Source organism: Delphinus delphis, chromosome 6 (assembly GCF_949987515.2).
Source record: "Delphinus delphis chromosome 6, mDelDel1.2, whole genome shotgun sequence".
In the NCBI taxonomy this organism is placed as follows: Eukaryota; Metazoa; Chordata; class Mammalia; order Artiodactyla; family Delphinidae; genus Delphinus; species Delphinus delphis.
Genome location: NC_082688.1, coordinates 22,102,208 through 22,117,128, shown reverse-complemented (window position 1 = coordinate 22,117,128; position 14,921 = coordinate 22,102,208). Strand labels below are relative to the sequence as shown.

General features: G+C 37.6%; 1 protein-coding gene across 6 annotated transcripts in view; it reads right to left on the bottom strand.

Annotated features, from left to right (window-relative positions):
* Nucleotides 1-14,921, bottom strand: part of ECPAS (Ecm29 proteasome adaptor and scaffold) — a 99,420-nt gene that overhangs the window by 39,335 nt on the left and 45,164 nt on the right. For all 6 annotated transcript variants that reach the window (XM_060014339.2, XM_060014340.2, XM_060014336.1 and 3 more), the window contains 9 exons: nucleotides 13,376-13,457; nucleotides 10,237-10,356; nucleotides 8,236-8,321; nucleotides 7,932-8,010; nucleotides 5,813-5,862; nucleotides 4,718-4,784; nucleotides 4,502-4,624; nucleotides 1,876-1,979; nucleotides 1,353-1,476 (listed from right to left, as the gene is read on the bottom strand). In XM_060014339.2, coding sequence (XP_059870322.1) covers nucleotides 1,353-1,476; nucleotides 1,876-1,979; nucleotides 4,502-4,624; nucleotides 4,718-4,784; nucleotides 5,813-5,862; nucleotides 7,932-8,010; nucleotides 8,236-8,321; nucleotides 10,237-10,356; nucleotides 13,376-13,457 — 835 coding nt within the window. The remainder of the gene's footprint in view (nucleotides 1-1,352; nucleotides 1,477-1,875; nucleotides 1,980-4,501; nucleotides 4,625-4,717; nucleotides 4,785-5,812; nucleotides 5,863-7,931; nucleotides 8,011-8,235; nucleotides 8,322-10,236; nucleotides 10,357-13,375; nucleotides 13,458-14,921) is intronic.

Here is a 14,921-nt window from a genome sequence, read left to right as displayed (position 1 = left end):
GGTCCGGGAAGATCCCACATGCCGTGGAGCGGCTGGGCCCGTGAGCCATGGCCGCTGAGCCTGCACGTCCGGAGCCTGTGCTCCGCAACGGGAGAGGACACAATAGTGAGAGGCCCGTGTACCGCAAAAAAAAAGAATAAACCTATAAATCAACTATACTTTAAAAAGAAAGGAAGAAAGATAAAAGCTGCAAAGATGACACAGTAGCAAGTAAAAAAAATAAAATAAAAAGAATAAACCTACTCCAGGCATCTACTGACAGTCACCCCAGGGCACTGTATTCCAGTTATTTTCATTAATAATAGAGGTAGAAGGAAAATATTAGCACAAAAGCATCTTCTGCCCACAAATATGACAGTGTTATGGAGAAGAGAATCATGGCTGCTACATACTGACCTCCAGCACCCTTAAGATGTCTATGTAAGCCAAAAGCTAAGACCACCAGTAGAAGTGAAAGGCTGTAAGGTATCCCCCCAGCACACTAAGAGAAACATCAATGTAAAAAGTAGGATAGTGTCAGGGTGGGGGGTCATGACTGTCAATACTCTGATCTACCAGCAAAAACAGGAGACTTGCAAAAGCAGATGCAATGCTCTCTTATGATCATGGTGGAAAAAGTCTGAACTGCTCCCTGAAGCATTCTTAAACTTATGCTGCCCTAAATAACGCCCTTAAAAATTAAAAAGGTATATTTTAAGCATGTCATGCCAAGGGGAAAAATTTTAAACACAGCCAATAAAAATAATGGTACAAATGAACTTATTTACAAAACAGAAATAGAGTCACAGTTGTAAAAATCAAACTTATGGTTACCAGGAGGGAAAAGGGGGGAAGGGATAAACTGGGAGATTGGGATTGACATATACACACTACTATGTATAATATAGATAAATAATAAGGACCTACTGTATAGCACAGGAAACTCTACTCAATACTCTGTAATGATCTATATGGGAAAAAAATCTAAAAAAGAGTGGATGTATGTTTATGTATAACTGATTCACTCTGCTGTACAGCAGAAACTAACACAACAGTGTAAATCAACTATACTCCAATAAAAATTGTTTAAATAATAATAATAAAAAATAAAATAAACACAGCCAAAATGTTGAAAAACATAAAAGGAATTGTAAGTAATTTAGATTTGGGCAAAACAGATTAATTACATTTGAGATTTATATTTTTCTCCTCACTTCGTACCTTCCTCTTATTGTATTAACATTGTTAGAAACTTTACTAACCATTCAACATTTAGTGATTAGCATTTTTAAATGTGTCACCTAAAAAAATGTAAGTTTATTTTCATCATTCATTATATGACTTAAACTATTATCTGAAGTTAAATACCATACCTTTTCCTGGATATAATACACCATTTCTGGGAAAGATGGCATCTGCTTAGAAGCACTTTCTTTTCTGTTTCTACCAGGAAGACACCTTAAAACTCGTTGTGCCTCTCCATGAACTTCCTCCCGTCTTTCAGAAAGATAAATAAGAAACATAAATAAATTTCACCAACTGGAGAATGATCATATGAAGACTAAGAACAGCAATTTTATTTGTCATCTGTCTTAAATATATTTTTGGCTATCTATGCAAAGAGGCATAAAATACATGATAAGCAATCGCTTCTTTTTGGAAATTTCATTAGATGTGGAGAGTCATGTGGCTTTCATCTTTGAATTTTACCCACAGGAAAAAACACGACAGGATATGACTACAGGTCTATATATTGTATCAAGGGAGCCATATTTTTAACTCTAACAAATTGCTCCTAAGTTCCACAGACGAACACTGCAAACAACACAAATTTTATTCAATTTTCAACTAAATTTTAAATGAACCCAAATTCAAATTAACACCTTTGAAACTTACGGATCTCCTGCAGCTAATAAGAGCAAATATCTGGACGGTATATGGTCTGAGGGAAACACCGTGCTGGCAAATTTCACAGCCACTTGTCGAACTTGAACTTCAGGCTATTTGACACATAAACGCACGAACACACACACACACACACACACACACACACACACACACAGAGATTAAAAAAAAAAAGAATTCAATTACCAACAACTCATTCCAGTCGAGTCATTTTAATTGTAAACAATCAAAATTTAAGTTGCTATTTCAATAAATATATCTAAATAAATAAAACATCATTTAGTCAAGATCTTTAATCATGTTGTTTTAAAAGTCTCTGGACGATGACATTATTTAAAGAATACTGTTATGATCTAAGAGGACACTCCAAGTAGAGCAGGAAACCCCACCAAGACCATAACCAGAGAATCTCTCTGTAGATGTACATCCTCAGCCCAACCATCAGACCAAGGTCACTGTGGCAGTTTCTAGCCACCACCTCTGCTTCTCCAACTCTTAAACTCTCAGTCACATGAGTGAAATTCAGATATTCTGCAGGGAACACAAACAGAGCTTACTTGGAATCCCTACAAATTTAAAGCAAAATACCGCCAACGCTTTCAGATTAGCTCTTAAATTAAAACTGACTCCAAAGCAAAGCTTCAACTACATAAATATATCCAATTAACTTAAATAGATTAAGACTGTAATCTATGAATAGGAAGTTCAACCAGAAAAGCAGTTGTAGAGTCTACTGATGCTTAAGCTTTATTCTCATGTATCTTCCCCCTGGGTCATTCCTCCAGTCACAAAATAAGTGAGATGAGAGATGCTTAGAAACATGTACTACCTCGTTTATTCAGGTGTTCTTGCTCTTTAGCATTTTTGGAGCTACTGTAAAGGGCAATGATATTAAGGACCAGTCTATATGATTTAGCCCAGGGTCTGGCTGCCTTACATGTAGTCTGAGAAAAGAAAATAAATTACCTTTGGCTTCGTAATACTGTTACATGATTTGCTCTGCATAAGTATAACCAGCACCCATGTGCATTATACAAGCATTCCATTTCCTTGTAAGGTTACCTACAAAAAGTTTTAAGTATTTGACTCTAATGAGCTTCCAAATAAGCCTATACTTCTTTGTCCATGTTCTATGATCATGAACCAGGTACACTGGACACCAAGAGCATTTGACAGTGGGACACTATATATAATAAGCCTTCTGAGTGTACATAATTATCCTGTCATATTTCAACAGAAACCAGATACCTTTCTGAACCTTTAATAATTCCTCGATATAAATGTGTTAATAAACATGGCTGAAGACCTAACGAAGACCCAATGCAGCCAAATTTCAGTTAAGATGCAATTCATATTAATCTCACCAATATTTGACATCATTCCCTCTTTAATCTCCCTCTCTACTCCTAGAAATGGAGGACAAAGAACTGACTAAAGCAAATACATAATGTATTATTTTATATTGCATATTATATATCATGTATACATATGTGTATATAACCACAGATATTAAAAATTCTCCTGCATACTCCCATGGCAGGCAAATGAAGAGGACTAGAAGGAAGAAGAGTATGTTTGATGGTACTGGCTTACTTCCTACAGACTCATTTTGATCCATAAATTGTGTCTTTCTTTCCTTCTGCTTTTCTCCCCCAATGTTACCCACAGAACTCCACCTCAGTGGACTGTAGTGCTCAGCTACCACTTAAAACAAAACACTTGCAACTGGGAGAGCATAACATTAAAAACAGTTTTCCAACAAGGAAGGCTTTAACCATAAGGCCTCTGTGAATATCACTACTCTTTCTTCCCTAAAATCAGATTCCAATAACGAAGAATTAAAAGCAGATCATAAATCAGTCCAAGTGAAAGCAAATATTCCTCTTCATTATAGAGAGCTAAGGCAAAAAGCAATTCAAATTTTGATCTTAAAAATGTAGGGGGCGAAAAAAAAAAAAAAATGTAGGGGGCGGGCTTCCCTGGTGGCGCAGTGGTTGAGAGTCCGCCTGTCGATGCAGGGGACACGGGTTCGTGCCCCGGTCTGGGAAGATCCCACATGCCGCGGATCGGCTGGGCCCATGAGCCATGGCCACTGAGCCTGCGCGTCCAGAGCCTGTGCTCCACAACGGGAAAGGCCACAACAGTGAGAGGCCCGCGTACCGCAAAAAAAAAAAAAAAAAAAAAAGTAGGACTTCCCTGATGGTGCAGTGGTTAAGAATCCGCCTGCCAACGCAGGGGACACGGGTTCGAGCCCTGGTCGGGGAAGATCCCACATGCCACGGAGCAACTAAGCCCGCGTGCCACAACTACTGAGCCTGCACTTTAGAGCCCGTGAGCCACAACTACTGAGCCCATGAGCCACAACAACTGAAGCCCATGCACCTAGAGCCCGTGCTCCGGAACGAGTAGTCACCGCAATGAGAAGCCCACACACCACAATGAAGAGTAGCCCCCACTCGCTATACCTAGAGAAAGCTCGCGCGCAGCAACGAAAACCCAACGCAGCCATGAATAAATAAATTAAAAAAAAAAAACTGAGAGCTTAAAAAATATGTTTAAAAAGAAAATGTAAAATGCATACACCACCAGCCATTGTAGTTCCCATAGTTGGACCTACCTTTATTAAGTACGAAGCCACAAGTGCCTCCATGAGAGTCCGCTGTGCTCCTTCCAAAGTACTATAAGCTCCAACCATCATGGATAGTGCTTCTTGAATAGCGAGTCGCGTCTCGGGCTCTTCCTATGAAGATGATAAAAACAGTGTTTCCCTCCCTGTTGGGTTTCCAAGTGAGCATCCAAACAGAAAGCATACACTTGCCAGGTGTTTCCCTACCTTACATAGGGCTTCAAAGAGCTGCTGCACAAGAGCTATATCCTTAGTAAATAAATGGGGCATTCGACTGTAAGAGAATATGAGGTCATCATTACTATCAAAAATTTCCATAAGATGGAAAAAAAAAAGAAACTAAACACAAGCTTTCCTAAACTTGCAGTTTCACTTCTGAACCACATGAGCATCACTGGATTACCTCCCCCAAAGAACCAAACACTTTTTAAAGTAAATATTTAATTCTTCAACTGTCTAATAATGTAATTCTAGATTAATATACCTATTATCCAGATATTCTCACTAGAATATTCCATGCATTCAGTTAACATTTCTGATTTTAAAATAAAGAAAACAGACGAGGCTAAATGCTATTTAAACTAATGATTCTTGTGAACAAGGAGCTTTGTCACTTCATGCCAACACACAAGGGACGAGGTTTGTTGACAACCCTATGCTGTATCCGCTGATCTGAAGTGGCTGTCTTCAGAGCCCCCAAACTCCTTCCCTACACAGTGCAGAAGAGCAAGACCTAGTCTACACAGGCCAACACAGAGCCTGTGTGTATCAGGGTGTAAGCAGCACCGAGTACCACTGAGGATGCTGCTCCTCTATCTCCCTGCTCTGAAATACAGTGAAGGAAGAGGAAACCAGGAGGAACTGGGTACAGGAAACCATACTAAGCAGAAGAAAAAAAATCCAACTTTGGAAACAGGGCCGCTCAGAATCATAATATAATGCTATCAGAAAAGACAATCGCTAGAAAAACTCTTGATTATAGAGATTATAAACACTGGTAGTAAGTAGCAACAAGAACACTTAAGGTCAATCAAATGTCTCTAGGGTACAAGAAAACTGTAACACATTATGACACAATCCAGTTCAAAATCTCATTTCAAGACTGCCATTTAATATGGTAACACATCTTCAGATGTAAGTTAAAATGTCTCACATTCATTATCCTTCTACAAGGAAGACATTGCTAAACAACCTATGACCCTTTCAGAATCATAATAAGTTTATTCTCCATCCATTATTAAATGCCACAGTTTTTCTTAGTTTACCAACAGGATATCTCTCACTGAAAAAGAGTTTACTCACCTGGAGAGTTTTCCAACAGCTGAATATGCCATTGACAGTAGCTTAGGGTCCTTGAAATTAAGGGGAAAAAAAAAAAAGAACAAAAGCAGACAGAACAAAAAACAGTAAACAGCAAAACCTTTTTGCTGCAATTAAATGCATTATTTTACTCCTTGTTAAACCTAGGTCTCACCCTGCCTAACTATATGATATCAGCATCTGAACAAAACAAAAATGTCCAAACCCAGAATGCATCACACTACTAAAAGGAAAAACAAAACAAAACTTTACCTCCCCAACTTACTCCAAAAGGAAAATGCAGTGGTCATATATGAAAAGGTTCTCTTAGCTGGTGCTAAGTTCAGGATAGTTTCAATACTATATAACCCGCAAAGACCAAAATTCACCACCAACGTACTAGGAAAACAGCTTAACTTATTAGAAAATTCACCTGCCCAACAGGCTAGGATCCACTCTCTCTCACCCAAAATTGTAGTAAGCTGGGGAGCAACTGTCTAAAAATCTGCACCATTAGAAACAGCTTCTTCTCATATCTTCCACCATAAAAAATTAAAGGGATCATAGTATTCGGGTGAGTTAATGAGGTTCCCACTCAAGATACAGATAGAATTTTACGTGGTTTTATGAAAACCAATAGCCTGACATTACTTAGAACATAGTAACACTTCTATGAGCCGAAGTTTATACATTTAACATAGGATTCACACACCTACATGGCCACTCTTACAGACTCATCTGTTGGGAAGACATGCAGTGTCATCTGGAGGTAAAAGGATTACAGCCCTGTAGTTTATCTGGCCTCTCTAACCTATCTTCAAATATACAGTTCCTCCCCAGAAGCCCCAAAGCATTTTTATTTCTACCAACCATCCAAAGAATCTGACTACGCCATAAAAATAATCTGAAAGTTTCCCAAGGCCTTATGAACCATGCAAGCTCTATTCAATCAACAGAAGACAGGAGAGTCAGGCCTAACACTGCCCCAAAGCACAGCTGCACAACAAATGAATAGCTTTTCATTAATAATATCTACTAATATGCCTTTACTGTGCTGAATAATTTACATGAATTATCTCATTTAATCTTCACAATAATCCAATGAAGTGATACTATTATCCTCATTTTTCTGATAAAGAACAAGGCCCAAAGAATTTAAGTAACTCACCAAGGAACAAAACTAGAATTCAAACTCAATTCTAAATCCAAATGGCAAAATACTGGTCACCATACTACTGCAAACATGCATTCATGTTTAGCTACGACTTAGGAAGAAATACTAACTAGAGTTCCTGAAACCTTACCTTTTTTAGCAAATTCCCCTGAAATACTAGAAATGGTACGAGTAATACAGCAAGGAAAATCAGGATTTGAAAATCTACAATTCAAGGAATCCTCATTCCACTTAGCTTAAGGAATCAAAAATTTACTGAATGCATGTTCTGACAGAGTTTGTTTGTTTGTTTTATCATCTTTATTGGAGTATAATTGCTTTACAATGGTGTGTTAGTTTCTACTGTATAACAAAGTGAATCAGCTATATGTCTACATATAACCCCATATCTCCTCCCTCTTGCGTCTCCCTCCCACCCTCCATTTCCCACGCCTCTAGGGGATAAAAAGCACGGAGCTCATCTCCTTGTGCTATGTGGCTGCTTCCCACTAGCTATCTATTTTACATTTGGTAGTGTATTTGGTAGTCTGACAGAGTTTTGAATCAATAAAATCTCAGTCCCTAAGAATTAACACTGTTTCTCAAAACAAGCAAATCCAAATAGACCTATATGGAAATAAATCATAAAGTAAAATTTAATTCTTTTCATTCCATTTTTGCACAGTGCCTAAAAGTAAAATAAAATGTACTAGCTTTTTAAAATGTTATTTAAAGAAATGATAAGACAACCTCAAGATCCGTATCAGTTTTTAATACTTATTTCAAAAAAAACAGGGCAAAAGATGATGGTAATTTCTGAAATTTGCGCCACTTCAATTAAAAATGTTAAGAAATGATGGAGCAACAGCAAACTTTAACTATATCAACATATAGACCAGCAAAGTTTATAACAGAAAATACTTTAAAATATAAAATGTTAACAAAAATTTAAAAAAACAAGTCACTTACTTCTTTATATTCATTGATTAGCTTGGTGAGGCCATTCAAAAGCATTGGACCTAATGGCTTAATCTTGATTTCTGGACAGCTTTTTGAAAAAATAACACATACAAAGCAAGATATAAGAATCTCATAATTACATATCTTTTCAGATTATTACTTAAAATAGAGACATAACTGAAGTAAATTTAAATAATCTATTAAAATATGAAATATTTTAAGATAAACACGATTTCTTTCTAGGTAAGATATACTTGCATCACTTCATCACTCCAACAGCTTGAAGACTTTATAAATAGTTCAAAAAACTTACGTTACACAAATGTGATGCACAAATTGCAGGGATAATGTTCTTAATTTTGAATTTGTATTTGTACCAAAGAGCCCATCATACACCACCTATGAAAAAGGAACAAACGTCAAGAATACCAATTAACAAGAATAGCAATTTACTATCTTCAAATATTATTAAGTATTCAACAGTAGGTCTTTTGCACTACGCCTTGTTCTTCGAAATTAATGCAGTTCTCTTTCATACAAATATTTTAGCTGACGGCCTTAGGAAGCCAGTCAGTAGCTTCAATTAACAGTCTGTGGAGTAACAACAAACACAATGGTAGATGTTACAAGTCTGCAAAATTCGTGGGGCTACCACTAGGAAGCAACACAGAGTTCACGCTGCAGTGGGCTGCCACTCTCATGCAGGGGACGTGAGCAGAGAAGATTATTTTGGGGGTATTAGGTTTCTTAATTACACGTGGACTCATTTTGAAAACATAAATAACTATAAATAAAGTGTACACCTACAGGATGTCTATGAATATTCTGCCACAAACTTCTAGCTGCTTATTATATAATGTAGTGTTACTACAACCAAATTTTCTGAACCAAAATTATCAAAACACTGTCAGGGAAACAGTGCCTGGAAAGTGAAATAGAAGAAGCTCTGTGATTATTTTATGTTTATGGAAACACAGAACAGAGTACTTGAAATCAGTCAAATATTAGAGAGCCAGATACTGGGAATAAAAGTTGTATCATCTAAAAGGAGGAAACAGCCACTTAAACAAATAAGCCTTAAGAGGGAGAGATGCGAAGGCAGAAGCCAACGTCCACCACACACATACAGGGAGCAAGAGGACAGTGTTCTTACTTTGGGACTGAAAGAGATGAGAGGCAGGAAATGGGAACATTTCAGATAGCAAGGGGCACACCGGAGCAAATCCTGAAACTGGAGTAGATGTTTACCAGGCTACAGGGGGGAGGGCCACTATGCCAGGAGTGGAGACACAGAGCCATGAAAACAGCATACTTAAACAGCAACAATCTCTGTTGGAGCATAAGGTACAGGGCAAGGGTATGGTGAGATACGAGACCAGAAGGGACATAACTGCTGCCTTTCCACCATTTACTGAGAACTTGCTAACTGAATGAGTACTAGCCACCCTGCTCTAAAGCTTCTACCTGCTAACCCACTCAGTCTTTACAACATTGCTATGAGGTAGCTGCTATCACTACATCCATTTTACAGACTTTTTTTATGTTTAAAGAAAAACAGGAAAAACCCTGAGGCTTATTTAAGATCAAAAGTAAGTAACTAATGACAAAATTATGCTCAAATGAATCTGTCTCCAGAACTGAGCTGGTCATTTCATTACTTGGACCAAAAGGCAAGAGCTTTTCCGGAGGGGCTCATATCCCACACCAACAAAGTACAAGGATTTCCAACTGCAAAAATAACTCTGGTGGCAACACAGAAAACAGACTGGCTGTGGGGAAGACTAGAGGCAGGGCAACAAGGAAGACGACTGTGGCAAGCAGAACAAGAAGTGACAATCTCCATTAACATCAGCATTCGGCAGACGAGGGTGAAGACACTGAGGCAGCAGCATCCAGAGGCTGTGGCCGCTGCCTTCACGAGGGATTCCAGTCAAGGATGACTCATTTTTCCACCTAAGTGACCAAGTTTCTGGTGCTACCATTTTTGGAAAAAAGCCACTCAGAAAAGCACTAGTTTGAAAGGAATTATCACCATACATTTAGGGAGAATGGTAACCATATACAGCATATATTCTATAATAAAAATTTATAATCTATATTATATATAATATATATTAATATATTGATAAAATATATATTTTATTATAGCTATAATTAAAAAGTATTTTCTGCAGCTCAACTTGAGAAAGAATCTCATTAATCTTGTAATACATATCAACCTACCTCCTGAATATCCATTAACGCAGTTCTTTGTCTAGTTAAACAAACATGAAAGTTGTAAACAGGCCATTTTTCTCTGGAAAGAATGAGTTACCTGAATGTTAGCCGGGAACGTTTCAGCAGCTTGTCTAGAACGAAGGAGGTGGGGGACAATCTTTAACTTAACCCTTGTACTGACTGGGTCCCTTTTCAGCTCTGGCTTCAGAACTGCTCCCTGTTGAAAATATGTGTGATTATAGCTCAGCACTTCAAAATTACTGTGAATTGAAAAAAAAATCATGAAAGATCATCTAAATCAATGGTCGCTCAAACTTTTGTTTCAGGATCCCTTTATACTCTTAAAAATTACTGAAACTTCCAAAGAGCTTTTGTTTATACTGAATACCTATCAATATTTAATATACTAGAAATTAAAACTGAAAATATTTTAAGTACTTATTCACTTAAAAATTGGGCTTCCCTGGTGGCGCAGCGGTTGAGAGTCCGCCTGCCAATGCAGGGGACAAGGGTTCGTGTCCCGGTCCGGGAAGATTCCACATGCCGCGGAGCGGCTGGGCCCGTGAGCCATGGCTGCTGAGCCTGCGCGTCCAGAGCCTGTGCTCCGCAACAGGAGAGGCCACAACAGTGAGAGGCCCGTGTACCGCAAAAAAAAAAAAAATAATAATAATAATATTAAACCCATTATATACTTTCATAAATAACGTATTTTTAAGAAAAATAAAAAACTATATTTTCCAAAACAAAAAACTGCACTGAGACAGTGGCATTGTTTTATATTTTCTGTAAATCTCTTCACTGTCCACCTTAATAAAAGAAAGCTGGATTCTTATATCTTTGTCAGCAATTAATTTGTTGTAATATGTTGTTTTGTTTTAAGTATGTTAAAAAAAAACAGCTTCACAAAGATATGTGACCGGAAAAGTGGGGATGGTTTCAGCCTTTTCAGGTAATTGCAGATACTTGATGCCACCCCCAAACTTGATATGCAATAGGTTCTTAAAGGTTAACTGCCATGTGGATTTGAAACCGTATCAATGGAACATCTGCATACTGTTCTACTAAATTCCACCAGTCTATCTGCATACTGAATGGCTCCCTTACCCTGTATGCTTCTGTAACATCACTGGTCATTTGGAAAATACTGGCTCACCGAGTTAAGCAAATATTTCATTACAAAACATAAACACGTACACAAAAAAATCACATTAATATCATGACCAATCTCATCAGAAAAGTCTGTAAGCACTGACAAGCTGTCAAGCTCATCGTGATGAATACAAATTTCCCAAAATTCTAGCTTTTGCTTAAGAGTTCAACTTTCATCTTTGCCAATAAAGCATGTTAACTGCTTTCTTGAAGCCTCATTTTTTCATTTTAAAAGAGAAAATACATGCCAAATACCCATCTCAATAACTAGAGTTTGCCTCTCTACTCCTTTTTTTAAATAAATTTATTTATTTTTATTCATTTATTTTTGGCTGTGTTGGGTCTTCGGTGCTGCGTGTGGGCTTTCTCTAGTTGTGGCGAGCGGGGGCTACTCTTCGTTGCGGTGCGAGGGCTTCTCATTGTGCTGGCTTCTCTTGTTGTGGAGCATGGGCTCTAGGCATGCAGGCTTCAGTAGTTATGGCTCACGGGCTCTAGAGCACAGGCTCAGTAGTTGTGGCGCACGGGCTTAGCTGCTCCGCAGCATGTAGGATCTTCCTGGACCAGGGCTCGAACCCGTGTCCCCTGCATTGGCAGGCGGATTCTTAACCCCTGCGCCTCCAGGGAAGCCCAGTTCTTAGTTTTTTAAGGAACCTCCATATTGTTTTCCATAGTGGCTGTATCAGTTTACATTCCCACCAACAGTGCAGGAGGGTTCCCTTTTCTCCACACCCTCTCCAGCATTTACTGTTTGTAGATTTTTTGATGATGGCCATTCTGACCGGTGTGAGGTGATACCTCATTGTGGTTTTGATGTGCATTTCTCTAATGATTAGTGATGTTGAGCATCCTTTCATGTGTTTGTTGGCAATCTGTATGTCTACTTTGGAGAAATGTCTATTTAGGTCTTCCGCCCATTTTTGGATTGGGTTGTTTGTTTCTTTGATATTGAGCTGCATGAGCTGCTTGTACATTTTGGAGATTAATCCTTTGTCAGTTGCTTCATTTGCAAATTTTTTCTCTCATTCTGAGGGTTGTCTTTTTGTCTTGTTTATGGTTTCCTTTGCTGTGCAAAAGCTTTTAAGTTTCATTAGGTCCTATTCATTTATTTTTGATTTTATTTCCATTTCTCTAGGAGGTGGGTCAGAAAGGATCTTGCTGTGATTTATGTCATAGAGTGTTCTGCCTATGTTTTCCTCTGAGAGCTTTATAGTGCCTGGCCTTACATTTAGGTCTTTGATCCATTTTGGGTTTATTTTTGTGTATGGTGTTAGGAAGTGTTCTAATTTCATTCTTTTACGTGTAGCTGTCCAGTTTTCCCTGGAGCTAATATGGTTTTTTAAACAACTATTAATGGTTTAGAAAGCAAACAAATAATCTTGTATTAGAGTCTAAGTTTCTACTTGGAACACTTTTAAACACAGTTAACTAAACAGAACCTATGTTATTAAGCAAACATCTTATTTCCAGAATTCAGAAGAACCCACCTATTGTTCTAGATTCTAGACCACGGGTCAACAAACTACAGCCCATGGGCCAAATCTGGCCTACCATCTATCTTAGTAAGGTCTGTGAGTTAAGAGTAGTTTTTACATCTTCAAATGATTTTTTAAAAATCAAAACAATAAAAATAATAATAAAAAATAAAAACAATATTTTGTAAAAGTATATTTCATGAAAATAATATGAAATTCAAATTTCTGTAATGATAAAGCCTGACTGGCACACGGCCATGCTCATTCAGTTCTGTTCTGCCTATGGCTGCTTTCATGCTACAGCAGAGTTGAGCAGCTGCAGCCTCAGAACGATATATCCAATAAAGCCTAAAATATTTACAGAAAACGTTCATTGAGGCATAATCTGGACAATCGTTATTTAAGCACCTGAATTGAAAACACCAGATCAGGCAAACAAAGGTACCAGGAGATTTTAATCCACCTAGACTAGTACGGCTTAAAACTAGTATCAATATTTCCCACAGCATAGGTTCAGCTTAAATCAAAATAACCTGGAGAAAATGTTCAAATACATAGAGCCATGTCAATAAAATGCTTTTTATGATGATGTGAGAGTAAACAAAAAAAACCTACCTCTTTTGTCTTCAGTGGTATATCTCCAAGGTATACCTTGTACATCTTATTAATGATGGCAGGATTATTCCAGTCTATCAAGCTACAGAAGGTTTCAACAAAGCTTGTTAAAATTATTATTTTTTTCTCCCACTCCAATAATTTCAAAAAATCATAGCCTCAATATGTGTTACCAAAGAAAAATATTATAATACACAAATGAAATGGGCAATTGACACTGCCCATTAAAGAAGAGAAGGAAAGGGATTAACTTCTATCAAAGTTAGTTTTCAAACAGAAAAAAAAGTCACTTATCCCACCATGATTCAACGTAAGAGATCAGTGTATCCAGTGGCCCAATTTGGTACTACTGAAGAAATCTGGACTGTCTTCCACTCTCAGGGCCAACGCCACAGAGCAGTTACAACACAGCAGAGCCATACTACACTTGTTCAAAGAGCCCTGAGGCATGATTCTTCTGTTCAGCCACGTGGAAATTCAAAAGTGATACAGAAAGTGACAAAAAACATTTTACCCATTAAAGCCACAACCCTAGGAAGCTTTCAACCCATGGCATTTCTTAAATACCATGTCACTGTGATCCCCAGTATCCCCCCTCTTATCTCCCAGCACCCACTTGCAATTTTAGCACCTAATTCTACAGAGCAGTCCTGCTGCCATTAGTCACTAAGACTTATTCCTAATTGGGGACCACAATAAGGTGACTTACTATTGATGGGCACCCACCCTCTGCAGCAGCCCCTGCCAGTCATCTTATAAACCCAGCAATAATGCAATCCTGCATTTCACTTGATTAGTGAGATTTAACCATACTCTATTCTCTTTTGACATTGATTCTGCTTTCAAACTATGTTATATTTGTGCGAACATAATTTATCATGCTGCTTTGACTGTTTTTCTAATCCATCTCTTCTTTCATAGCTTATCAATCCACCTCTTGTCTGGATATCCACAATTCCACTAGCCTCAAAGACATTCTACAATTCTACTTATTATTTACCTATATCTTTCCTCAGCTGATTGCTACTAACTAATCCTCAAGCTCCATCTTTGTTTCCTTCCTATAAATACTTCAGGTTTAGAGATTTTTGACAAAACACACACACACTTTAGTAAAACAAACTAAAAACTTAATAGTGATTAACTAATAAGGATAATTTTCACTGTTTCTTCTACTTTTCCTCTTGCTACCTTTCTAGTTTTAGTTTCCTGATTACATGCTTGTGAAAATTCAGAAATGAATAACACAGAAAATAAAATTCCTTATAATCTGCACCATAATCCTCTCTATTCCTTTTCAGTAACAACTAACTTTGGTGTATATTTTTCTACACTTCTTTCCTATGCATGTAAAATAGTTGGATGGGCATGGCAGGTAGATAAAGAAACAGACGTATCACTTGAAGAGATACTTTTATTTAACAAAATGGGATATCTACATATTGTTCTCAACTCACTTTTTACCTCTTAACAATGTTATGCTATTTTTGGGAAAATACAATTGTTTTAATAAACAAAACCAAAACTAATTAGAATACTTCAGCAC